The 26087-nt window shown below is 30.2% G+C and overlaps 1 protein-coding gene and 1 pseudogene across 3 annotated transcripts; one reads left to right on the forward strand and one right to left on the reverse strand.

Annotated features, from left to right (window-relative positions):
• The first annotated feature begins 4363 nt into the window (after positions 1–4363).
• LOC111295659 (protein STRICTOSIDINE SYNTHASE-LIKE 2-like) lies at positions 4364–7285 on the forward strand (annotated as a pseudogene). The gene is made up of 3 exons (XR_016327233.1): positions 4364–4753; positions 5938–6204; positions 6377–7285. The product of XR_016327233.1 is annotated as a protein STRICTOSIDINE SYNTHASE-LIKE 2-like (transcript).
• A 2858-nt stretch (positions 7286–10143) lies between these two features.
• On the reverse strand, positions 10144–12689 carry LOC111294256 (uncharacterized). Of its 2 annotated transcripts, XM_022887507.2 has the most exons (8): positions 12543–12689; positions 12100–12381; positions 11884–11976; positions 11563–11707; positions 11357–11467; positions 11184–11266; positions 11040–11097; positions 10144–10372 (listed from the first exon to the last, which is right to left on the reverse strand). In XM_022887507.2, the coding sequence occupies exons 2-8, from the start codon at positions 12355–12357 to the stop codon at positions 10293–10295; spliced, it is 828 nt and encodes a 275-aa protein (XP_022743242.2). In that variant the 5' UTR covers positions 12358–12381; positions 12543–12689; the 3' UTR covers positions 10144–10292. The 2 variants fall into 2 exon arrangements, with proteins under 2 accessions (XP_022743242.2, XP_022743244.2); XM_022887509.2 differs by lacking the exon at positions 11563–11707 and having other exon boundaries at positions 11357–11462.
• Positions 12690–26087: the final 13398 nt, after the last annotated feature.

Raw genomic sequence — 26087 nt, forward strand, 5'->3', positions numbered from 1 at the left:
GCTTAGGAAAGGATTAACACCACCACAACGCCCATAAATTGATACTATTTAATCATGCGTTATTTTCGGTGTTAGATGAAATGGTTTCGATTTGAAATTTAATTCTAATCCTCTTCATTTAAAAATATTTTTGCTAAAATTCTTTATTTAGAAATATTGAGAAAATATTTAAGTTAAAGAATTATCTTAAAATTCTTCAACATTTAGGCAAAATTTAAAATAACTATTTTCACTTGAGATTTAATACAATATCCCTTAAAATGAAAATAACACTTATTGCAAGAAATGATTGTTGGTGACTCTCCAACATCTAGGCAAAGTACCAAAAATTATTTCTTTTAGAATGTTATTTTTTTTTATTTTATTTTATGATATCACAATTTTAAAAGTAAGTAAATAAAAAAAATTTTATGCGAAAAAATAAATAATAGTATTATCAGATAACAAGTAAAAATTAAAGATAGAGAAATATAAATGAATGCAAACAATAACAAATAAAATGTATGTAAGCTAATAGCTGCTGTGTATAATGATGGAATGTAAATTTAAGATTAGATTCTTAAATATAATAAGATCACCTTGACTTTTCAACATCTAGGCAGAGCTTAGGTGTGACTATTTATATTTAAGATCCCATTTTATTAATATTCCTCTTTTATTTATTGATTTTAATCCTATTGTTAAAGGGAATTAATGACTCACCTAAAAAACTTAATGGAATAAAATTTCTTAAATACCCCATCATCTAGGTGACATTTGGGAATAAATTACTCCACTTGAGTTTTCACATGCATTCTTAGAATTTCAAAACGGTTTTGAATATAGGTATGGGTCGAGGCTTTAAAGGTTGGGGTTTCAAGATTTTGGAGTTTTGGATTTTGGGGTGTTGGTTTGAGTTTTAAGGGTTTTAGGGGTCGATCTTAAGGTTTATAGGTTTAGGGTATGGGGGTTTTATGGCTTGAATTTTAGGGTTTTGAAGGTTTAGGGTTTTAATTTTAGGGTTTGAAGATTTTAGGGTTTTGACTTTTGGGTTTAAAGTTTGGGGTTTTGATTTTAGAATTTGGAGGATTTACGGTTTAGTTTTTTTAGGGTTTATGGTTTTGATTTTTGGATTTTGGATTTTATGGTTTATGGTTTTAATTGTTGGATTTTGGATTTTAGGGTTTATGGTTTTAAATTTTGTATTTTGGATTTTAGGGTTTATGAAAAACACGAACATCTCTAAAAATTTCCAATATCTAGGCGAACTTTCGAAGCAAGTTCGATTTTTATAATTTTTGAAAATTAATCTAAACAAAAATTCTTTCTTATGAAAATTTATTATAATAATATTATTAATTTATTATTATTTATTATTTATTATCTTTTTATACTTTTAAATTTTAATTTTTTTTATAATAATTGCCCAACATCTAAGCAGAATTATTTTTAAAAGTGTATTTTTATTCCCTCCAACATCTAGGCAAGAAAAATAAAAAAAAAATTATTCAATTCTTATTATTTTTATTATTTTATTATTATTATTATTTATTGTTTTCAATTTTATTATTATTAAAAATAAATATTTATTCTAATAAATTTTAAAATGTTATCATGCATAAATATTAATAAAAAAGCTCAAAATAAAAAAAATTCAAAAAATAAAAAATAAAAAATACATGAATTAGACCGATCAACAGTCTGGTCAAGGCTAGTCTGGGTCGTTCAACAGTTTAGCGGTTCGGACTGGTCTGAACTGATTCATTGATGGTTCGTCTAAACCGGTTGAAGGTTGACTGAAGTAGTTCAGATTGCACAGATCTCGAGTAGGATTCAAGTCCACGCACAGATCCCTTTAGTCCAAAATGACGTCGTTTTGGGCTTTGCTCTTCTATATAAAACGAAAAAAAAAATTTCAGCTCATTTTTTCCCTTCTATCCAAAAAAAAATCTCAGAGCTCCAAGAGAGCTCTAAGGGCTCTACTAGTGTATGATCGTCGGCGCCCGTGCCGCCGTGCCGACCGCCTCTAGACTAGCTGTCAGTCACCGCCTCCGGTGGTTAGAATCTTTCAAACTTTCCCTAAAAATCCCTCTCGATCCCCTGAGGTCAGATCCAATCTCTCTTTTGTGAGAAATGACCCCGATCGACGTAGATTGAGTTTTGAAGTTTTTGAGTTCTTTTTTTTTTAACTCAAACTATTGATTTTTCTTTTTTGTTGCATGTACCTCTTTGGCACTGGGATCCTCGTCGATTCGACGAGGACTATGTTTTTTTGTTGATTTTGTTGTTCTTTTTTTTGGTTTGGGTGTTTCGATGCGTATGGGTTTCTGGATGTAGAAGACTAGTGGTACGTGCAGGTGCTTGTGGAGGATTGGTTTTCTAGGCGTGCAAGGGCTGAATCATTTGGGCATGAGAGTTTGGGCTTTCTGGGCGAGAGAGACTTGGAGTTTCTGGGTGTTCGAGGGCAGTGTGACTGAGGAGAGAGGGATTGGAGTCTGGGGTCTTCTAATCTCCTTGATTGGGAGTTCAAACTGGTTTTTGTAGAGATCTAGGATTGACAGGGCATGTGGCTGTGGCGTGGGTGGTTCAGGAGTGCTGATGGGAGGAACAGGGTTTGCAAGGTATGGGTGACCAAAAGGGTGGATGGCCAATGGTGTCGTGCAAAGCACCACTGCCACCCTAGTCTTCTGTTTTTTTCTGTTTCTTTTGTTTTTATTAATTATTAATTATTATATTTAATTATTAATTAATAAAAATATTAATAAACAAAACTTGAAAACAAAAATTAATCTAGTAGACCCAGACAAAATTCTATGTCTACATCATTAAATACAATTTACATTTAACTATGTGATCTTTCCTTGAGCTCTACATAAACTTTTATCAATTGTCAACAATCCTTATCATCTCATTGCCCATTATCTCATATATAACATAAAAAAACAAAAGTCCCAAGTATGATATCTTGAATCCTTCTTCCCAAAGCTTCCTTCATATGTTCTTTACTTTCTTCTTCCTAAAAATCCTAGACATTTGGTTGATTTAAATGTTGAAATGCATCTTAAAAAATAATTCCAATGTCCCTTAACCGTATTTTTCTATTATAGGTAGGAATCATTCCCATCTCAACCTCATATTCTCATCTAACTCACCAACACTCATAATACCATCAACATAAACAGATTTGAATGGATTTAAGGATAACCCAAGGTCTAACCTGAGCTAGAAATTTATAAAGGTGGCAATAAAGCTTACCTTAACGCAATGAAAACCTCTAATTAATGATTTTATTATTAGAATTTTTCTTTCGAAAGAAAAAATTAAAAATTAGAATGGCAATACCCAGCACTACACAATCTGATTAAATAGGATTAAAATATTTTATAATCGAGTTTGAATAGTAAATTCATTACTTATCACTGGATCAAACTAAGAGTGGATAATGATCTTTGAATACCAACTACTCGAATTTGATTGTAAATAATTATTTTTAAAAAATTTATATATTTTTATTTATAAATTGATTATTATTAACGTAATACTTAATAAATTCATTAAGTGTTTTAATTATAAAATTTAACTTTTATTTATTTTTATGAGTTAATTTTATTTAATTATTTATTTTTTAATAATATTCATTAAAATCATTTTTATATTTGAGTTTAAAATGAAACCTTGATTTAATAAACAAATATTTAATGTGTTCAAATAGTTAATGATATTCTCTCTATTATATGAATAAGATTCGAATAACAAATATTAAAAAAAATCAAATCAAATATTTTGATAAATAATTAAGGTATCTTAAAATTAATTAATATCTTACCCGTTAAAAAAAACTTTAAGGCTTTTTGGAAACCCGTTTCTAAGAAACTTCAATGATTTTCGAAATTGGATATCCAATAAGTTTTAAAACTTTTTGAAAATGGATACCCAAAATCATTGAAACTTCTTAAAAATGGATTCTCGAAAATCCTTAAAGCTTTTTTTATATCTATTTTCAAAAAGGTCGATTTCAACCTAAATCAATTGAAAACAAGGTAGAAATCTTACCTTTAATCACTGAAAAACTCAAAAACATAAGTGATTTGAGGTTAATTCGATGGATTTAGGGCTTTTTTATTGAAAAGTGAAGAGAAGAAGAGAGAAAGGGTAAGAATAGAAAATAGAAAGTAGAGAATGCAGGTGTATTTAGTGAAAAGAAAAAACTAAGTTTTAAATTTAAAGATAGTGTATAGAGTAATAATGAAATATAAATAGAATTCCATTTTTTGCCATGTCAAAGGAACAAGTTCATTAATTTCCATTTCCACATTATGATAATACAGGTAATAATTAAGGGCATGGAAAACATTTTTTTTTTGGCAACAGTCAATTTATCGTCAGGAATTCACTATAAATCAAACGTATACATTGATTTCTTTAGCATTGCCTTTGCTCACAGTATTTCATAGCACTTCTTCCTTTTTCTCTTCAAACTCTTTCATTCCTCCATAATTAGCATGACCTCCAAACACTTCATCGCATTAGCAACGATTATACTCTTGTGGACCGTCACCTTCAATCATATGGCTAAATCCGTCGTAGAAAAACTTTTCAACGGTAAACATAGGCAAATGGAATTTGTCCCAATTGTGGATAAGTTAGGACCTGAAAGCGTGGCATTTGACCGACTTGGTGATGGTCCCTATACCGGAGTATCGGACGGTCGGATCATCAAGTGGCAAGAAAATGAACACCGATGGATCAGTTTTGCCACGACTTCCCCAAAAAGGTACGTATCTCCAAGGTACACATACCTTGTGTGATAGCCAATATTCTTTAGGTTTGAAAATTGTTTTTGTTTATCTTCCATGGGAGCGTTAGGCCTGCTGTATATACTGAGAGTTTGGAAGTATTGAACACCTGCTTTTTGTTTTTCTTTCATATGGGATCAAAATTGGGTTATTTAAGGTTCTTCGTCTTAGCTCTAGCCCATATACCAACAAGAAATTATCAAGAAATCTTGTAAAAGTTTACTACCAACCTAAGTGATTGGAAGTTGTTCTCAACTCCTTGATCTAGTAATTAAGGAGCTCTTGAGAAGATATAAAAGAAGATAATAAAGGCCTTCTTTCGAAGCAAGATTTTCTTTCTTTTCTTATTGACTAAACCCATCCTTTGTTAAAAAAAAAAAGAAAAAAGTGATTGGGAATCACATTTTTCAATTTTTAGGTCGCGTGAATAGGGTTGAAGATGCCTTCGCCAGGTTTGTGTGGCTTGGATTAGTCTTCGCCCTCCTAGCTTTTGATTTATCTATAATTAGGTCCCACACTCAAAACATCCACAGCTCCTTTAACCCCACAACACTACAAAAAACACTCCCTACAACTTAAACTATGACAATTTTTTTTTTTTTTTTTTATAAAAGAGGAAGATAGAACAAGTTATAATTTAAATATTAAATTTATTAAATATTATTTTTCTAAAAATAATTATATTAACCAATCAAATTAAGTTATCAATTCGTTTTTTATCCATTACTTTACAAAATATACTTCATCATCTTTACATATCCATTATAATTTTAATTGTAGATTCCAAACACACAAATGATAAACATAAGAAAAATTAATAGACAATATCAAGTCCAATCTTGGCATGAATATGATGGCATGGCAAGTATAAGATCATTATACATATTCTAAAAAATGAGATATAAAGAAAATTAGTTATTAATATTTAAAAGTGTAACATTTAAGTTTTAAAATAAAATGAAATTAGTACTCAACCAATTAAAACCAACAAGTTTCAAAGTAAATGATCTTCCAAGCAAGGCAAAACGAATTAAAACTAACAATTGTTTAACAAAAAAATAATAATAATAAAACTCACAATTGTGAATCATGTATTGACAATTTATTCATAGAAATAGACAGAATATATATAAGTCATGACATAAGTGGCTGCTTTGAGCAGACAAGGGTGTCAAGGGCAACATGATCATCGTGAAACAGAGCAGAATTGTGGGCGCCCATTAGGCATCTGCTTCAGCGAGGCGACAGGTGATCTTTAAATTGCTGATGCATACATGGCGCCACTAAAAGTTGGTCCTGGAGGCGGCTTGGCCACTAGGATAGCGACACATGCTCAAGGCAGTCCTTTCAAATTTATCAATGACTTGGACATCAACCAATCCGATGGATCCATTTTTTTCAGTGACAGCAGTTCTCTTTATCAAAGGAGGTACATCTCAAAACTCTATTGCTAAAATTTAAATTAATTTGATACATTTAAACCGGGCAAAAACTATTATTTTCATCAAAAATTTTAATTTTGTCGGGGTAAAACTATTATTTTCATTAATATTTTTATTAACATTTTAATTTTTTTTATATATTTTTAATAAATTTTAGAGGAATTATATCCCTCTGATACTAACCGGGGATAAAACGGGAAGGCTGATGAAATATGAGCAGGAAAGCAAACAAGTGACTATTCTTTTAACCAATCTTTCATTCCCCGATGGAGTGGCATTAGGCAAAGATGGCAGTTTTCTTCTCTTTGCCGAAACCACCAATTGTAGAATCATAAGGAACTGGTTAACAACATCAAAAGCTGCAACTCTTGAAACTTTCGCACAACTCCCAGGATTCCCTGACAATATCAAAAGAAGCCCAAGAGGACGGGTTTGAGTGGCCATGCATTCACGAAGACATATGATTATATCATGGATTCTTTCCTATCCACAAGTAGGCAATGCTTTGATTAAACTTCTGCCCATTGACATTATGAAAGCTTATTCGGTTTGGTCCAAGTGTAAGGCGGCAGGATTGGCAATGAGGCTCAGTGAGGATGGTGAAATTTTAGAAACGTTAGAACATAAAAGTGGAAAGACAATGAGGTCCATGAGTGAAGTGCAAGAGAAAGATGGCCATTTATGGATTGGATCAATTAACATGCCTTTTATAGGTTTGTATAGGATATAAATTTTAATTTTTTTTTCTTTGGAAGGTTATAACTTATAACTTGATAAAGATGAAAGGGTATCCCAATGAAAGAAATGTATAAATTTGTGCTATAAAGTAGCTACAAAGTTGTGGACAGATCTAGTTGGATTATATACATGTTAAATAAATTCTATTGGATGCTCAATAAAAGATTTATCATTCTTTATTGAGAGAAAAACTTTTAAGCAATTTCAAAAGTTTGTTGACTCAAGAATTTGGCCGATATGTTTTTTAAATTGTTTTAGAATTATTTTGTTTCAAAGAAAAAAAATCAGTCAAAGAAAATGATGAATTATTGTAATAAGTTTGATATGACAATGAAAATTATGAAATGAGGAATATGGCATGATGAAAAAACTTATTGGTAACAATTACAATGAAAAAAAAAAACTTATTTATAATTATTTTTTTCTACGGAGGTCAGTTACATTGTATTGATGAGAATTATTAAAATTAATAAAATAAGATTTCTTAATTAATTTAAGAAACTAAAATTAAATTAAATAAAAAAAATATTTCAACTAAAATATTAGTCATAAAAATGACATGAACTTGCACGCGCAAAGAATGATAAGAGATCCCTAAAAATCTTAGGCATATTTTTCATTATGTTTTCATGCCTTAAAATAAATGTTTTTGCGTATATTTTTTAAATTAAACACTAGATAATTTCAATTAAAAAGAAATGCCCCTTCTACAATTTTCTTTATCCATTTTTTAGATGATCCATAAAATTTAAGTGAAGTCTCTTAAAAGTATTTTTGCAAATATATCTGTTAAAGAGTTTTAATAACAAAAGTACTTCAACATTTTTTTGAGTTAAATAAAAAATATTCCTGTATTATATATTTTTTATCAATTTATTACTTAAAAAATAAAATTTTTATTTTTATACCCAAACTTTCATCTTGTCAAATACTTCATACTTCAAATTAATACTATTAGTCAAGTTGCTTGTATGATATTATTATCCAATAAAATTATGACATATGACATAAATATCTAATTATCACCACATCATTTATTTTTTGTCATTTTTTTTATTTTAAAAAAATCATATTTTTTATGTTTTTAAAATGTTTTGCTCACGTGATAATAATTCATTTAGTGATAATTGAATTTTTTTATACATGACATAATTTTATTCCATATTCATACCACATTAATCACTTAACTGATTAAAATAGTGTAATGTATCAAAATATTTGACAAAATAAAAGTTAAAATATCAAAATGAAAATTTTATATTATTAGATATTAAACTGATGGAAGACAAATAGTATAAGGGCTATTCTACATATTAACCCTTTTTCTTAAGTTTGACTTCATTTGGTTAGTATTACATATGTTCATTGGCTGAAACGGCCTGCTAGACCCGGGAGCCAAGCCTCACTCAGGCAAAATCTCGGACAAAAGTTTTTAAATTCAGGACTGATCAAAAAACATTGTTTTATAAATAAAAACTTTTTACTTAATTTTAACTTTAACTATATTATAAAATAAAGTTAAAAATATATTAAAAATAAATATTAATATAAAAATTAATATTTTAATTGTTATACCAACATACTCAATTAGCAAAATCAACTCCACCCTCATCAAGTCAGTGTACATATGATTATCACATTACCACTAAAGAGGATTAATATCCACACTCCTCACACAACACAAACTCATCTCGTCTCTTCATATTTAGGAAAGGCTCATCCAACTACTAACACTAACGTCTAATAAACACCTTATAATAGATCAATTAATTTGTAATTTACTTAAAATATTAGATGCAATCCACGTTAACCATGATTATTAAATATAATCCACATTTAACGATATGATCTTTTTTTGAGCTCTAAGTAAATTTTTCATCGACTGTCAAAAACTCTTTACCATTTCATTGCTCATTATCTCATATATAATATTAAAAAAAGGTCACAAGTATGATATCTTGAATCCTTCTTCCCAAAGCTTCCTTCATATTTTCTTTACTTTCTTCCTCCTAAAAATCCTAGACATTTGACTGATGTGAATGTTGAAATGCATCTTAAAAAATAACTCCGACACTCTTAATCGTATTTTTTTTGTTACAACTACAAATCATTCCCATCTCATATTATCATCTAACTCACCAACACTCAAAATACCATCAACATAAACGGATTTGAATGGATTTATGGACAACCCAAAGTCTAACCTGAGCTAGAAATTTATAAAGGTAGCAATAAAGCTTACCTTAACCCAATGAAAACCTCTAGTTGATGATTTTATTATTAGAATTTTTCTTTCGAAAGAAAAAATTAAAAATTAGAATGGCAATACCCATTACTACACAATCTGATTAAATAGGATTAGAATGTTTTATAATCGAGTTTGAATAATAAATTTATTATTTATCATTGGTTCAAACTAAGAGTGGATAATGATCTTTGAATACCAATTACTCAAAATTTGATTGTAAATAATTATTTTTAAAAATTTATATATTTTTATTTATAAATTGTTTATCATTAATGTAATACTTAATAAATTCATTAAGTGTTTTAATTATAAATTTTAACTTTTATTTTTTTTATGAGTTAATTTTATTTAATTATTTAATTTTTTTAATAATATGCATTAAAATCAATTTTATATTTGAGTTTAAAATAAACCTTGATTTAATAACCAAATATTTAACGAGTTCAAATAGTTAATAATATTCTCTCTATTATATGAATAAGATTCGAATAGCAAATATTAAAAAAAAAATCAAAATTTTGATAAATAATTAAGGTATCTTAAAATTAATGAATATCGTACCCGTTAACATTCCGAATTAAAAAGAAATACATAGAAAAATAAATAAATTTTTGAAAAATTATTCACAAATATATAGTTTATTTAGATAACAAAATTATTTATAATTGGTACCACCTTTCAACTATTTTTCCATTTAAAATCAGATATGATATAAGTAACAAAAATATATTTTAAAAAAAGCCCTTAACTTTTGCATACAATACAAACACTTTTATCACATACCTCTTTACATTCTACGCACATACCATCATAAAACTTTTTAGAGTTCATATCCCGATATCCTCAAGTATCCAAAAAAAAAAAAAAAATTCCATATTCTCTTCACCGTCGGGTCAATCAAAAAATGTATAGAAGCAATCATATTGATAAAGCTTCCATATTACCTAAATCAAAAACTTATATTCCAGCAAACTACTGTATTTTAGTCAAATGTACTACATAATGAATAATTTAACACTAATATTTATCCCCAAAAATTTCTGGGTGTCACAATATTATTGAGACAGAGACATACAAGTGTTAAAGGGTTTACAATATATTCCATTTATCTGCCAAAGCTTCGGTAATCCTTGCAATGCACATAGCTGCGCTTAGTGGATAACCTGAAACTGCAAGAAGTGGGCGAAATTTAAAAAAAAAAAACGATAACTAATTATGTTTAAACAGCAGGATATTGTTCAGCCTATGTTTAAACAGCAGGATATTGTTCAGCCTAGATCAACACGATCACTGACAAGAAAATATCTGAATCCAAGAACAAGCATATGTGATATGCACACACATGCATAAATGCACACAGGGAGATACCCATACTTTGAACCTCAACGCTGAGATATTCTTCCTTTTACAGGAAAGAAAAGATATATCATTTGAAACAATGATGCAAGTCTTGTTCCCTTAAGCATGTTCTGCCTATAGCATAAGGAATGATAGGAATTAAAATCACATGCTTGTAAAGTGTGATAGTCTTGAATCTTGTCATAAGTCTGAGTACCCATCTCCAACAATCCAACCCCACACCACCTAGGGGTAAAAAGGATCTACTGTGCAAACACCTACTTGTGTTTCCTCTACAGGCTTATCAGTGAGTATATCCTTCATCTTCTACTGTTATTTTATCTTTGATCTAGTCCTATTGCCTTAGCTTACAGTTACTCCCAGCATATTTCTGCTTGATTCCATGGTTCTTAGGAGATTAAAGGCTTATGAATCAGCATCCTTAAAATTTCCACAATACAATCTAACAAAAACACACATGCAGGATGTGGAACTTACTTGCTATACAATCATCGGTATATTCTGTCTCTATTTTCCCATGGGCCATTGCGCCCACCTGAAAAAAATGCAGCGAGATAGGATAAGGAAGCAATTATAAATAGAGAAGAGAAAGAAAAGAATTCTATATCACACAGGACTTACCCCAAAAACAAGGTTCACATCATCACCAACAGTATCCACATATTTTCTCATTTTAACCAATTTCTCTGAGCTATACGAGAAACCTGATGTGCAAGAAAAATAACTTGAGTTCTGGAAACAACAGGTTTGTATTGACCAAATACAGGAGAAACAATAACAAAAGTCAAACGCACCAATTTTGCGAGAGTTGACAGGAAAATGTTTGGTTACAGGATTCTTTATCACCTGTAAAAGTTTCTGGCGCTTACCAACAGCAGTTATATATAGTTTTTGTAACAGCTGCACTACATGATTGTTGAGAATAGGCCAATTAAGAAATACCCATGTAAAAGTTTTAAAATGCAGTGAAAGAGACATAATCTCAGCATGATTAACTTACACATGATACCAGAGAACCGCTTATACGTTCTTGGAATTCGAACATGGGGTTTAACTTCAAAAAGTACACCTTTCTCGGTTCTAACATACACGGCTTGCAATCTCCCAGCCTTATTGACCGGGCTATCTAAAATCGTTAGAAGAGCCTGTGCCAAACAGCACATTTGGCAGTAAGCGAGAGAAGTTAAATCTTCCATTAAGATTTTTGCACCAGGCCTTCTCTCGAATCACCGATAATGGCAGTAGCAATTCTTTTATCATAGTTTTAACAAAAGAAATATAACAGCAGAAAAACTACAAAAAGAAAATAAAGGAAAATGACCTGATGAACAATGTCAGGCCTGTAATCAGCAGGATTCTTGTGATTTTTTCGCAAGAAATTGGCATGATCATCCGAGTTCAAGAGTTGGTAACTCTGTAATTTAGAACATACATACATATATATATATATATATATATATATATAAAAGTTCAGGACTAGAAACTGATAATAGAAATGTTAAGCACAACAATATATACAAATACAACTTACAGATACCTTTCCAACTTTAGCAACTTCCAAAGAAGCCTTCTCAAGAACAAAAATGACCCCATTTTTGTTGGTTATTTGATCACCGGGGGAAATTGGGATTCCAACAAGTTCATCTGCACCGGCTTCGGCTTCCTTTGTTGGCTTTTCAATAGAAGCTCGTTTTGCTGATTCTTTCTCTTCCACTTCTTCTTCTTCTTCTTCTCTATCATATTTCTCCTCTCTGTTCTTCCGCTTCTTCCCTTTTACAGCATAAGGCCGTACCATTTTATTGGCTCAAAAATTATTAATCTTTTGAGCCAATAATTTTCAGAAAGCAAAAAAAGTAAAAAAAAAGTAGCATAGCAAGATAAAACTACTTTAGATTAAGACTATAAACCTTCATCATAAAAATAAAGTAAGTATTGAATTTAGAAAACGTAGTATTTTCAGCATAAAAGAGGGGGAAGAACCTTTGAGTGTGGCGGGCGGAGAAAAGAGGACAGTGAAGCAGAAACCCTGGAGCCTGGAGAAGCGGAGTGAACAAGATTATTTAGGGCTGGGCAAGTAAGAGAGTGCTTATGGTTTGGTTTCTTGACTTGGGTTAAGTTTGCTTCATGTCCCACCCATAAGATGTGGTGTGCAGCAAGGCCTCATTTCACAAATCTTAATTTAGTCCAGTAGCACTATTTAGTTGGCCCAAAGAAAAATCTAGTATTCTATTTAACTTTTTAATATGCTCCTCCTGTGCATATTTTGTTTTTATATGAACTTTATGGAGTTTTAAAAAGTTTTTATATTTTTTGTTAAAAATTTAAATTTACTAGTGTCGTACCCACGTTACGCGGTGGACTGTTATTATTAAATAAATAAATATAAATTAATATAAATATAAAACAATGTAATAATATATATTAATATTAGTGTTTGCAAATATTTTATTAGCAACACTTTCACAAATTGCAAATTTTATTATTTTATAATTAAAAATTAAAAAATAATTTGAACACAATTTAGAAATGCAATGTAAAGTATGGTTTTGAGATATTTTTATCAAAGTTATAGCAACAAAAAAAAAAAAAAATGAAACAGATGGTAGGTTTCATCAATATATTAAAAAATGCCTATTTATGGCTAGTCTTAATAATATGACCCTTGCTCCAAGCATGTAACTTTGATGAGACCTACAATTTACGTATACAAATTTCAACAAAATTATACAAATATCAACTTAAATCATTTGATCAACTCAAAAAATCAATTGAATTTGACTTAAATTAAAACAAAAAAAAAAAAGCATCTCTAATATGCAAGAAAATGTTGTCCACATCAAATCTTGTTGAATTCATCTAATTCTATTCGGTCTAATATGTTTAACCTAAGTATATTTCTTACATATTTCTTACATGAGCTCCCATTGTTTTTTACAATTAATATATACTTAAGATCTGATTCTGTAGAGTAAAAAATATACACTAATCCAACACTCCATCAGCTTAATCGTGCAATTCTTAGAGGCTTCTTGCATTTAAAAATTATGCAAGAAAATCCTCCACCTAAGCTAAATATGGATTTAAGGATTATTTTTCCTTGGCTTAGTTCTCTGCAAAACTGATAAAGAGATCTAGGTATCTTCAAAGCATGCATTTTAGTATATATTTTTGTTAAAACGCACATGATCCACCAAACCATAAGCTGTACAATTGGTTGAATATATATAATATAGCTTTCTACACATGCAAATGCCGTGGATAATTTCTAATTTATGCAGAATTTGGAGTTGTTGAAATTGTATAGCAAGCTAGGAAAGAATAAACACCTGGATCTAACCAAAGTTAAATAAAAAATAACCATACTTGAACTTCAACGTTTTTGGCAAGTATTCTTCAGCATATGACTAATGGTGAAGTCTATATTAATAACTTATTGTGAACCACAAATTACAAAAAAAAGCAAAAAAAAAAAAGATCACAAAAATAAATATGAATGCTAAAGTTAAAGAGTTAAATCCTGAAGAAAAAAATAAAATAAAATCCGAAGTCCATCCCATATTCCCACGTGTTGGCCAATTGATAAGTAAGAGAAATTCCTATAGAAGGACATTTTTAGCTACATTGTACACTATTGGAGTGTGGCTGCAGTGATAGAAATCATGCCCACAAGCTCAAATACAATGCCTTTGATCGGCACTTTATCAAAATAAAATAAACTGAAAATATAAAACGACTGTTATGATTCAGTGATATAAAATGATCAATCATTAGCCAGAGTAGAAGTGCCTTACACTTGACTGAGGCTCAGATTCAACTAACTTTACCAATAATGAGACCTTTAATAACACTAATAGCATGAAAATGAAAAGGAAAATCACCTTCACCTTTATTAGAGGACAGAAATTTTAGCGTGATTATAATTGAAACAAAAGTTTAATATTTTATCGATGAATCACATAGCTATTGGTAAAATAATTCTATATTGGGTGAAAATAAACTTTAAATTTATGATTTTATGATCAGAACTATTGTCAGTGATCGGTATTTTACATCTAATTGAAAAGGAAACCATGAACAAATTAGGCTTAATGTTATCCAGTCATCTTGGTAAAGATTTCAGTGTTAGCATAAAATTAACAAAGAGACAAAACAACTTTAAAGTGATGGTTTTCCTTTTTATCTTTTCCAATATCAGTTTCAGATTTTACTGGAAAAAACTTTACCCATCAGAAAGAAACATAAAGAATATCTTTTGAAAACTCTCACTTCGGCTCTCATGACAACCAAACTATACTTTATTTCTTATGGATAGGTTTAAAAAAGCCCCCAAGTGTGATAATTACTTGTCCTAGAAAATCATGGAAGTACCATTAGCATTCCTGGAAAAAAAAAAAAAAAAAAGATATAATTTGAAGGATAACTCTTCCTTTTTTCTTGGCTCACACTTTCCCATTTCTCTCTATTGCAAATTAATATATCCTTATCATATAATTCATAAAGAAATAAATAGATAATATAAAACCTTTGGTTAATTAGGGCCCCATGGCCGGTTTCCTACTTTCTCCAGAAAGCTTTTTAATATGCTTTTGTGATGCACTGCTCCATCAAAACAACAATGAAGACAAACATATTTTGAACTACGTGCATGGTTAACACGTGGAATTAAGCTTAATATTTTTGTGTGTTGATTGCAAAGTTCAAGTAGGAACTTGAAAAATTTTCAAGTAAATTAAGAAAAGCAGAAAAAAAATGAGTATAAAGATAGGGAGAGAAAGGATAATGAATAAGTTGATGGATGTAGATGCATAAATTCAAGCAAAAAACAGAGCATATAGAAAGAAAATCATACATCACAAGACATGCATAAGCCTAGTTGCATTCTAAGAGATGGAAGCTAACTGATTTGACAAAACTTACAATAAAAAGGAGAAAAAACAAAGAAACAATTAAAAAAAATAAAAAATCAATCAACTATGTTAGAAACAATTTTGTTGTTGCAATACCTTTGACAATACCAACGATAGAAAGAAAAAAAAAAAAACTAATAGCTAAAATATGAAGAGGAAAAGTTCAAACAGAAAATCTGTCCATGAAACGCATCAACTCCCATGCGGCCGATTGCACCAAGTTGTCCAGCGCCATCACCAAAGCTGAGTTGCAGCATCATCGGCACTCTAGCTGCAGCAGTGGTTTTGTTGGGAATATTGACTCAAATCCCATAAGAGATTTGTTTGAGATTTGTTTGATGGATAAGAAGACTTGCAAAAGAAGAATTCCAAAAGAAAGAAGATTCTTAATAGGTAAGTTTGACTTCCAAGAGAAGAATTCTAAAAGGAGAGGGATTCTTAATGGGCAAGTTTGTATGATTATAAATAGGTGAAGTCTTTACAGGGTTAGGTATGAGAAAAAGATGTAAGAGAGTTTTAGGGTTTTGTGAGATAGACACCCCATAAAAGTATTGGGGCTCTACATCTTATGAATGTGTATGTTTGTTTGTGAGTGGACTAGAGGAGATTGAGAGGGTCTACATAGGTATGGTGTATGAGAGCATATGGGTATGTGTTTGGTTATGTTGAAAGGGTGCACAAGGGTTTGAGTTTGTGTTTGTTTGGGTTGAGAATACTCCATAAGATTAGAGGAGATTGAGAGTGTCTTATGAGTATTGATTGTTGAGTGAGGTTGATGATTTGATGTATGTTTGTAATTCTCTACAACTAGTGGATCTTGTTTCTCATCCGTGGATGTAGGTCAGTTGGACCGAACCACGTTAAATTGTTGTCTCTTGTGTGTTTGATTTATTGTTTGATTTTACTTCCGCTGGTGTGATTGGATTTGAGGCTTTTAGCCCAACAAATGATATCAGAGCTGTGGTGTTCCCCAACAAGTGGTATCAAAGCTGAAGGTTTGAATGTGAGAAAAGTTGAAGATTCAAGATATGGAAAGAGCTGAAGGTTCGAGATGTGGAAGAGCTGAAAGTTTGAGATGTGGGAAGAGCTAAAGGTTTAAGATATGGGAAGTGCTTAGTTTGAGTCATGCGAAGAAGCAAGTTCAGAAGAGCTCGATTCAAGAGAAGAGTTCGAGTTTAAGTTTTGAATATTGAGGATTGGTTTGTATGAAGCGTGAAGACACAAGAGAAGAGAAGATGATTGTAAGACTTTCATTACAGGTGGAGCCAAGCATGTCTTGCATGAAGACAGATGATTGATAGAATTTGAGTCAAGGTGGAGATTGTTAGGAATATTGACTCAAATCCCATAAGAGATTTATTTGAGATTTGTTTGAGATTTATTTAAGATTTGTCAGATATTGCTTGATGGACAAGAAGACTTGCAAAAAAAGAATTTCAAAAGAAAGAAGATTCTTAATAGGTAAGTTTGACTTGTAAGAGAAGAATTCTAAAAGGAGAGGGATTCTTAATGGGCAAGTTTGTATGATTATAAATAGGTGAAGTTTTTACAAGGTTAGGTATGAGAAAAAGATGTAAAAGAGTTGTAGGGTTTTGTGAGATAGACACCCCATAAGAGTATTGGGGCTCTACGTCTTATGGGTGTGTATGTTTGTTTGTAAGTGGACTAGAGGAGATTAAGAGGGTTCACATAGGTATGGTGTATGGGAGCATATGGGTATGTGTTTGGTTATGTTGAAAGGGTGCACAAGGGTTTGAATTTGTGTTTGTTTGGGTTGAGAATACTCCATAGGACTAGAGGAGATTGAGAGTGTCTTATGAGTATTGATTGTTGAGTGAGGTTGATGATTTGATGTATGTTTGTAATTCTCTACAACTAGTGGATCTTATTTCTCATCCATGGATGTAGGTCAGTTGAATCAAACCACGTTAAATTATTGTCTCTTGTGTGTTTGATTTATTGTTTGATTTTGCTTCCACTGGTGTGATTGGATTAAAGGCTTTTAGCCCAACAGGTTCCAACCAAGCCATCGTCCAGTTCTGTTAAACCTATTCTAATCTTTCAAGAATATTTTGAGAATACTGGCAGACTGATAAGGGGAGAAGAAGAGGAAAGAAGAAGGAAAAAAAAAAGAGAGGAGAAGTTTTAATTTTTTTTCCAAATTTACCCTCCAATTTCTTTGTATGGCATTGCTAAGCCGTTGAATAAATTTGCTTTGGGGATCACTGTAATATATAGTATAGATTTTACACAACTGATATCGTTGGTAGGAAACCAAAAAATTGAAAATTTACGATAACACAACCTAATTTTTTTTATCCCATAATTAACAAAATTAGCAACTTTGGCATCACAATATGGCGCAAAAATAATAAAATTTCAACCGCTATAAATTAGCCAAAATCAATAAGAAATTGCAATCATAAAATACAAACTATTTTTACATGAAAAATCCCTTCAAATCAAAGGGTAAAAATCATAGGACTTACGACTCCACTAAAAAACTTCACCATGATTAATTAAGTCTCTGAAAATGCAATTCTCAACTTCTACTACGAGTAAACAATTTTCTTTGTAGCTATCAACAAACGATTCCAACAAATAAAAAGAGAAAATTGAAAAATCATAATAACATATGCTACAATGCACATACAATCAATCCAACCTTTCAAAATTCGTGTCTGTGAGTCCTTTACTTGCTGTAAAAAAATTAGCTTGATCGAACCACAGATGATCCTCGATCGTCTACTTGATCAAAGTAATGCAAAAAACCTCTTTCTTTTTCTTCTCTATGTCTCCTTTATAGTTTTGTGTTTTTTTTCAATCTGAAAAATCAGTCGTTACCTGTAGATAAAATAAAGGTTAAAACCCCTTAAAATTTTAACCCAAGTGAAAGGACTAAAATCTCTTTGGGCTTAAGTTAGTCATAGGTCAGAATATATGGGTTTCTCCACATAAGAAAGGATTGAAAGCCTAATAAATCTTTCTCTCCCGATTATGTAGAGGTGTTTTCATTCCGACGATCAAGCAATAAGTTTCAAACTTCATTTTGGTAAAGCTTTAGTTAACATATCAGCACATTTATCATCAGTTTGAATTTTCTTAAGCTATAGCAATTTAGCATCTAGAACATCTTATATCCAATGATACCTTACATCGAAATATTTAGGTGTAGCATGAAAAATTGAATTCTTACCAAGATGAAGAGCACTTTGACTATCACAAAATAACAGATATCTTTTTTGTGAAAAAACTAAGTTTTTGCATGAATCCTTTCATCCAAAGCAACTCTTTATATGTTTCAATCACTATAATAAACTATGACTCAATAGTGGACAATGCAACACATTTTTGCAATCTAGATTGTTAAGCCACAGCTCTACCTACAAAGCTGATCAAGTAACCTGAAATAGATTTTCTTAAGTCAATATCTCTAGCCATATCAAAATCTGTATAGCCAACTAGAATAAGTTTCACATTGCTGAAACAAAGTTTCAAGTTGGAAATACCCTGAAGATATCTCATAATCAACTTCACTGCATTCCAATGCTCTTTTCTTAGGTTAGAAAGAAACTAGCTAACTGTACCAATAGAATATGCTAAGCTATGTATTGTGCATACCATTGCATACATCAAATTGTTCATAACTAAAGCATAAAGAACTCTCTACATGTCTTTCTTTTCTTTTCTATGGAAGGACTTTACTTGATAATAAAGCTAAAGTGTGTAGCAAGAGGAGTGCTTGCCATTTTAGCTTTGTCCATATTGAACCAATGAAGCACCCTTTTAATGTACATCTCTTTTAGTAACCATAACTTCTTGGCTTTTCTATCATGTACTACTTTTATGCCAAGAATTTGCTTTGTTTGTCCCAAATCCTTCATTGCAAATATTTGTACAATTTTTGCTTCAATTTGTCAATTTTGGAAGCATTACGATCAACAATAAAAGTGTTATCAACATAGAGCAATAAAATAATAAAATCTTCACCTTGAGAATTTTTTAATAAAAAATGATTTGAGCCATACTCCCTTAAAACAAACTTAAACTTTTTACTCTATTGTTTCAGTGCCTGATTCAAACCACACATGCTTTTCTTTAATTTCCACACAGTCTTCTTTTCTTTGTGCACTATAACCTTTTGGTTGCTCCATTTAAAGCTCTTTCTCTAAATCATCATGAAGAAAACTTGTTTTCGCATCCATTTACTCAATTTCAAAATCATAATAGGCTACCAAGCTTAATATTATTATGATAGAAGAAATTTTTACAATTGGTGAAAATATTTCCTCAAAGTCAATCCCAACATCTTGCTTCAACCTATAAACCCATTGATTTTTCATAGGTCTTTTATCTTTAGGCAGTTTTACCATGTTAGCCTTTAATTAATCTTTATTTTGAAATGATAAAATATTAAGCTAAATAAGCTTGATCAAGATTTTGAAAAATATTTATTTAGTACATGTTCTTAAGTTTTATATTTTGGTACTAAATAAATAATATGTTTTTCAAAGTGTAAACAAATATTTTTTTTGTTTTCATATTTCTCAAACTAAATCTATCTTTAAAGATTATTTATTTGAGCTTAAATGAATGTTCAATTGTTGTTTTTAAAGTGAACTTATTCATTTTGGACTTCATACAATTTTGATAATATTAGTTTTTAGAAATAGATTAATTTAAGAAAGTTGTTTTACAAGAACAAAGCTTTCCAACATTGAATTTGTTTTATATTTTTTGTATTAATTCAAAAAGCTTTAATATTTGAATTTAATATGGTTGGAATCTCTTTGAGTCTACTTTTTAACGGATCAAACAAAATCAAAATCCAAATTTTTTAAGAAAAGATTTTGAATTTTTACTAGACACTTTGTAGTTGTCTAAAAACTGCACAAAGGGTAGATTTAAAAATTCATTATAATTCGTATACAATGAATAGAAAGCCCTTTAAGTCTAGTTTCTAAATCTTCAAATAATTTTTAATTTGGATTTATATAACTTAATATATAATCAAATTAGTGAGTAGAGTGCAAAATAGGAGACAACCACCTTGCTGGACAGGATCGATCCTCTTAAAAAAGGATCGATTGATTTTTTATCCAAATGAAAAATTTGCTCCAGGATTTGAAAAAGGATTGATCACCCAGACTAGGGGATTGATCACCTAAAAAAAGGTGTGGAAAAACTAAGAAATAAAACTGTGTGAATAACTAAAAGTAAAACTGAATGTATATTGAAAAACTGCTCATTAAAAATTATACAAGAATTTTAGGTTTATATACAACTAAATAGGGTTGAACTAGGAAACTAATCTTTCTAAAAAACTGATCTTATAATTGAGGGATTTTCTATCCTAATTTTTTATCCTTAATTTTAGGGATATAAATACATAATTCTAGAGATACAAATATAAATACACAGATTACAATATTACAAGCAGCTGTAAATAAATGTTTTCCCACATTTCTTCTCAAGCTAGTGAATATGTGTTTTTCATTCCCAGCTTGAAAATAATTTCTTGAAATATTACATTGTCGAGACCTTTAGTTAACATATCTGCAAGTTGACCCTTAGTTGATATATAAGGTGTACAAATCAACCTATTATCTAGTTTCTCTTTTATGAAATATCAGTCTACTTCAATGTGTTTTGTTATGTCATGTTGTATAGGATTGTGCTAATGCTTGTTGCAGACTTGTTATCACAGTAAAGTTTCATTGGTCTATCTCACTTGATCTTTAAGTCTTCTAGGATAATCTTTAACCACAATAGTTCACAAATTTCTTAAACCATTGCTCTGAACTCTTCTTCAACACTTGATCTTGCTATCACATTCTATTTTTTACTCCTTCAAGTCATAAGATTACCATTTAAGAAAGTGCAGCAACCTGAGGTGGACCTTCTATCAGTTATTAAATGTGCATAATCAGCATCTGTATATATTTCTAGAACTAGTCTCAATTTTTTTTGAATAAGATACCTCACTTAAGATTGGTCTTCAAATAGTGCAATATACGGTGGACAGCTATAGGTGCACTTCTTTAGGATTATGCATAAATTAACTTACCACACTTACAACATATGCTATATCAGGTCTAATATGTGAGAGATAAATGAGTTTTTCAACTAATCTTTAGTATATCTCTTTATCTATAGTAGCATCTTCATTAGCTTATCCAATTTTATGATTAAGATCTATAAAGGTATTTACAAGTTTACATGCGAGCTTTCCAGTTTCTTTCAGAATATTCATCAATATTTCTGTTATGAGATAAAAATATCATGCCTTGAGTGAGCTACTTCAATTCCTAGGAAGTACTTCAAACTTCCTAGTTCTTTTTCTCAAATTTTCTAGTCAAACACTATTTTAAAGATTCTCTCTCTTTTTCATCATCTCAAGTTACAATTATATCATAAACATACACTAATAGAACTGTAACTCTTCTTGAATCAGAGTACTTAATAAACAATGTGTGATCTCCTTGACTCTGTTTATAACCCATTGCTAGCATCACTTTGACAAATCTCCCAAACCAAGCCCTAGGAGATTGATTAAGGTCATATAAAGCCTTTTTAAGCTTGCATACTTTGTTTGCTTCTAGATGATCTCAAAATCTCGATGAAACCTTCATATATATTTCTTCTTCCAAATCACCATGTAGAAAAGCATTCTTTACATCAAATTGTTGAAGTTGCTAATTTTAATTTGCAACTAATGATAACAAAATCCTAACTGTATTCATCTTGGCAACTGGAGCAAAGGTTTTCTGATAATTCATTTCATAGGTTTGAGTGTAGCCCTTAGCCACTAACCTGACTTTATACCTTTCAACAGTACCATCTGCCTTGTATTTTACAGTGAAAATCCATTTACACTTCACTGAAATTTTTTCTTTAAGCAACTCTACCAGTTCTCATGTCTTATTTTTCTCTAAGGCCTCCATTTCTATTTTCATGGCTTGCCTCCATTCCTCATTGGATAATGCCTTGGATAATGTAGTTGAAATAAAAATAGTATTTAGGCTCACAAAAAAAATTTTGTAAGATGGTGAGAATTTTTCAAATGACACAAAATTAGATATTGGGTATAATAAATGCTTAGTACATTCTCTGATTCCTTTCCTAATGGCAATAGATAAATCATAATCACTAGTTATAGTTTTAAGAGATTCATGCTTATTTTGAGAAATAGAGTCAAAAACTATAGTTACTTCATTTTCAAAGTTAGGATCAAGTTCTTGCACTTGCACTAGTTCAGGATCTGAAACTTATCTTCTTGAATACACCTGTAATTCTTTCATAGAATCAAGAACAATATTATCCTTTGTCACATCTTCTGTATTTAGAATGTGTTTAGACTTAAATTCAGTGTTTGATTTGGGCTTAATAGAAACAAGTTTTGACTCAGAAGAATTAATGGGTGACAATGTTGAAGAAGGGGATAAATTAAGCAAAAAGAAGTCTTTATCCTTATCTTCCATGAATGAAGTCTGCCCCTAAAGATAAGGTTGAGTAAAAAATGATTTATTTTTTTCAAAAGTGATATCTGCAAATACATAAAATTTTTTGGTAAGAAGATGATAGCACTTATACCATTTCTGAGTTGATGAATACCTTACAAAGATACACTTAATCGCTATTGGATCCAACTTTCTCCTGTTATGACTGTGAACATGAACAAATGATGTATAACCAAATATCTTAAGTGTGAGGTTGTTTATGGTATTAAAGTTGGGATAAAATTATGACAATAATTCCATAAGAGTTTTAAATCCTAAAACCCTTGAAGGTAATCTATTTATAATGTATGTGACAGTGAGAAAAACTTTCTCTTAGTAAGATTTGGATACATTTACATGAAAAAAGAATGCTCGGATTGTGGCTAGTAAATGACTATTTTTCCTCTCTGCCACTCTATTCTGTTGTGAAATATTAATATGAGATGACTCATGGATAATTTTCTCTTTTTAAAAATAAATGGATAGACTCTGGTTGAAATAGTATCTTGCATTATCAAATCTAAATATTTTGATTCTCACTCCAAATTGATTTTGGATCTTGTTTTAGAAGCTTAAAAATATACTATTCATATCTGATTTGGATTTAAGTAAAAAAACCTAAGAGATTTTGGTATAATTATCTATGAATGAAATAAATCATCTTGCATTAAAAATATTAAAAATTGTAGAGGGACCTTAAATGTCACTATGAATCAAGTAAAATGGAGTAAAACTTCTTTTGTTACTAATTGAAAAAGACACACGTCTATGCTTTGCAAGTTCACAAACATCATAATGAAAATCTTCGACATTTAATCTTTTGAACAAAAAAGGAAACATGTTTCTCAAAGTTTCAAAAGAAAGATGTCCAAGATGAAAATGATAAAACCAGATTTTATCTTTATTAAAAGATTTTTCATAAAAAAATGACAAAGATAAACTATTCTTTATATTACTTGTGTTATTTGATATCTTAAGATAGTATGTCCATCTTTCTCCTTAGTAAGTCCAATCTTCTTCCTCGAACTTTAATCCTGAAATTCATAATAAGAATGATAAAAAGTCACTTTGCAGTTCATATCTTTGGTAAGTTTTTGTATAGATATCAAATTAGTAAACAATCCAGGAACATGAAAAATATTTTTTAGAACAAATGAGGGATTAACTTAAACATCTCTTAATCTTACCACTGTAGTAAGTGAATCATCTGCAACAACAACTTTTTTATTACTAGGACATAGGGTATACATACTAAACTTCTGTGAGGAATGTGTCATACAGTCTGTAGCTCTTGAGTCAATAATTCAAAAACTCGTAATAGGCTTAATCAAGTCATTTAATCCATGAGAACCAAAAGCTTTACCTGAACTAAAGACCTTACCTAAGGAATATACCACAGTAGGCTTTTCAAGGATTTTCAATAGGTTTCTCAGTTTTTCAATCTTTTTTCTATTGAACTCATCTTGTTTCTGAGATATCTATAGTACTCCGATAATTTTTTCAGTTGACACTTCTTTAAATTGAGTAGTAGTGATATCTTTTTTTGAACTAAAATAAATCTTACGATATAACTAAAAATGAATCTTAGTAATGAAGGCTAAAGAAAAAAAAATAGAATGGCTATGAAGGCCTTAACAAGGTTCGACAATGAAGGCCTAAAAAAAGTTCGACAATGAAGGCCTAAAATAGAAGTCAGTAATAAAGGCTGAAAATTTTACTTCCCAAGAAGAGCCTAAAGCTTTGATACCATATGAAAAAATTAAGAAATAAAATTGTGTGAAAAACTAAAAGTAAAACTAAATGTATATTGAAAAACTACTCATTAAGAATTATACAAAAACTTTAGGTTTATATACAACTAAATAGGGGTTAAACTAGAAAACTAAATCTTCCTAAAAAATTGATCATATAATTAAGAGATTGTCTATCCTAATTTTTTGTCCTTAATTCTAGGGATACAAATACTTAATTCTACAGATACAAATATAAATACACAGATTATAAGATTACAACCAGTTGTAAATAAATGTTTTCCCACAGGGGTGGATTGGTACCAAAAAGGGATCGATCTCTTATGCCTAAAAACACTCCAACGACTATTTTTTTCAAGCTTCCAACTACCATTTCTTCTTTCAAACCATCTCCAATGGCTAGTTCTTCAATTCTTTTATAAATTGAGCACTCTAACACATCAAGAAGGTTGATGAATCAAGAGAGCAAGAGCCAACAAGTTATATTTTTATTTTCTCAAAGAATCAAGAGTTGTTAGAGCTTAAAATCCATATATTTTGTATTTGTTGTATCCAAGCTATATTTATTTTTCATTCATCATTTTCTTACATTTAAACTTGGCAAACAATTAGCCTTTGAAAAGTGTTTTAAGTTTGCATTTCTATTAAGTGATTTTGTAATCAAGAGGTGAGGTATTCTCTTGAATTTGTGTGATTGAGAGGTTGCTACTTAGCCTAAAAGTAGAGAGTGTTAGGTTGTTATCTAAGCATTAAAAAAAAGATAGAGTTATAATTTTAACTCAAGAATAGAGGATTGAAGCGTTGGTGTAGACAACCAAAAAAAGAAGACGTTGGTGCCTTGTGGAGAATGACCAAACCTCTATAAATAATTGTGTTTGATTTCTATATCCCTATCTCTTTACTTTGCTTTTGGTTTAAGATATATCAATTGTTGTCATTTGCATCATATTTTGATATTAATTTTAATTTTTCATTCAATTATTTTAAAATTATTGTTTGGAAAGAACTTAGAAAAAATTTAATTCACCCCCTCTTGGATCACCAACTCACTTAAAAAGTTAACAATTAATATCAAAGCTTTGATTTCTTTTTGTAGGTTTAACCATATTAAGTAAAGATCTTATAGCTCAATTTAAGTTTTAAAATGGTCAGGTAATCTTCAAAGCTCCCATGTTTAATAAATATAAATTTTGTGAATGGAAAATAAGGATGAAGGTGTTCATAATGGTTATAGCTTGGTATGTGATAAAAAAAGAGCTTGAAATTCCTTCAAATGATATAAAATATTTGAAGCATGTAATGGATGATGCCAAGGCAAAGTGCTTACTCTATAAGCTTTGACTTCCATATCTTCAACTTGGTTTCAAA

This window comes from Durio zibethinus, chromosome 14 (genome assembly GCF_047325235.1).
Source record: "Durio zibethinus cultivar Kanyao isolate XHJ-2024 chromosome 14, ASM4732523v1, whole genome shotgun sequence".
Classification (NCBI taxonomy): domain Eukaryota; kingdom Viridiplantae; phylum Streptophyta; class Magnoliopsida; order Malvales; family Malvaceae; genus Durio; species Durio zibethinus.

Coding starts and splice junctions, on each gene's coding strand:
- LOC111294256 (XM_022887507.2), bottom strand. CDS start 12,357: ATGGTACGGCCTTATGCTGTAAAAGGGAAGAAGCGGAAGAACAGAGAG. Junction 11,098..11,183: donor ATGTGAACCTTGTTTTTGGG/GTAAGTCCTGTG, acceptor CATTTTTTTCAG/GTGGGCGCAATGGCCCATGG. Junction 10,373..11,039: donor TACCGATGATTGTATAGCAA/GTAAGTTCCACA, acceptor CACTTCTTGCAG/TTTCAGGTTATCCACTAAGC.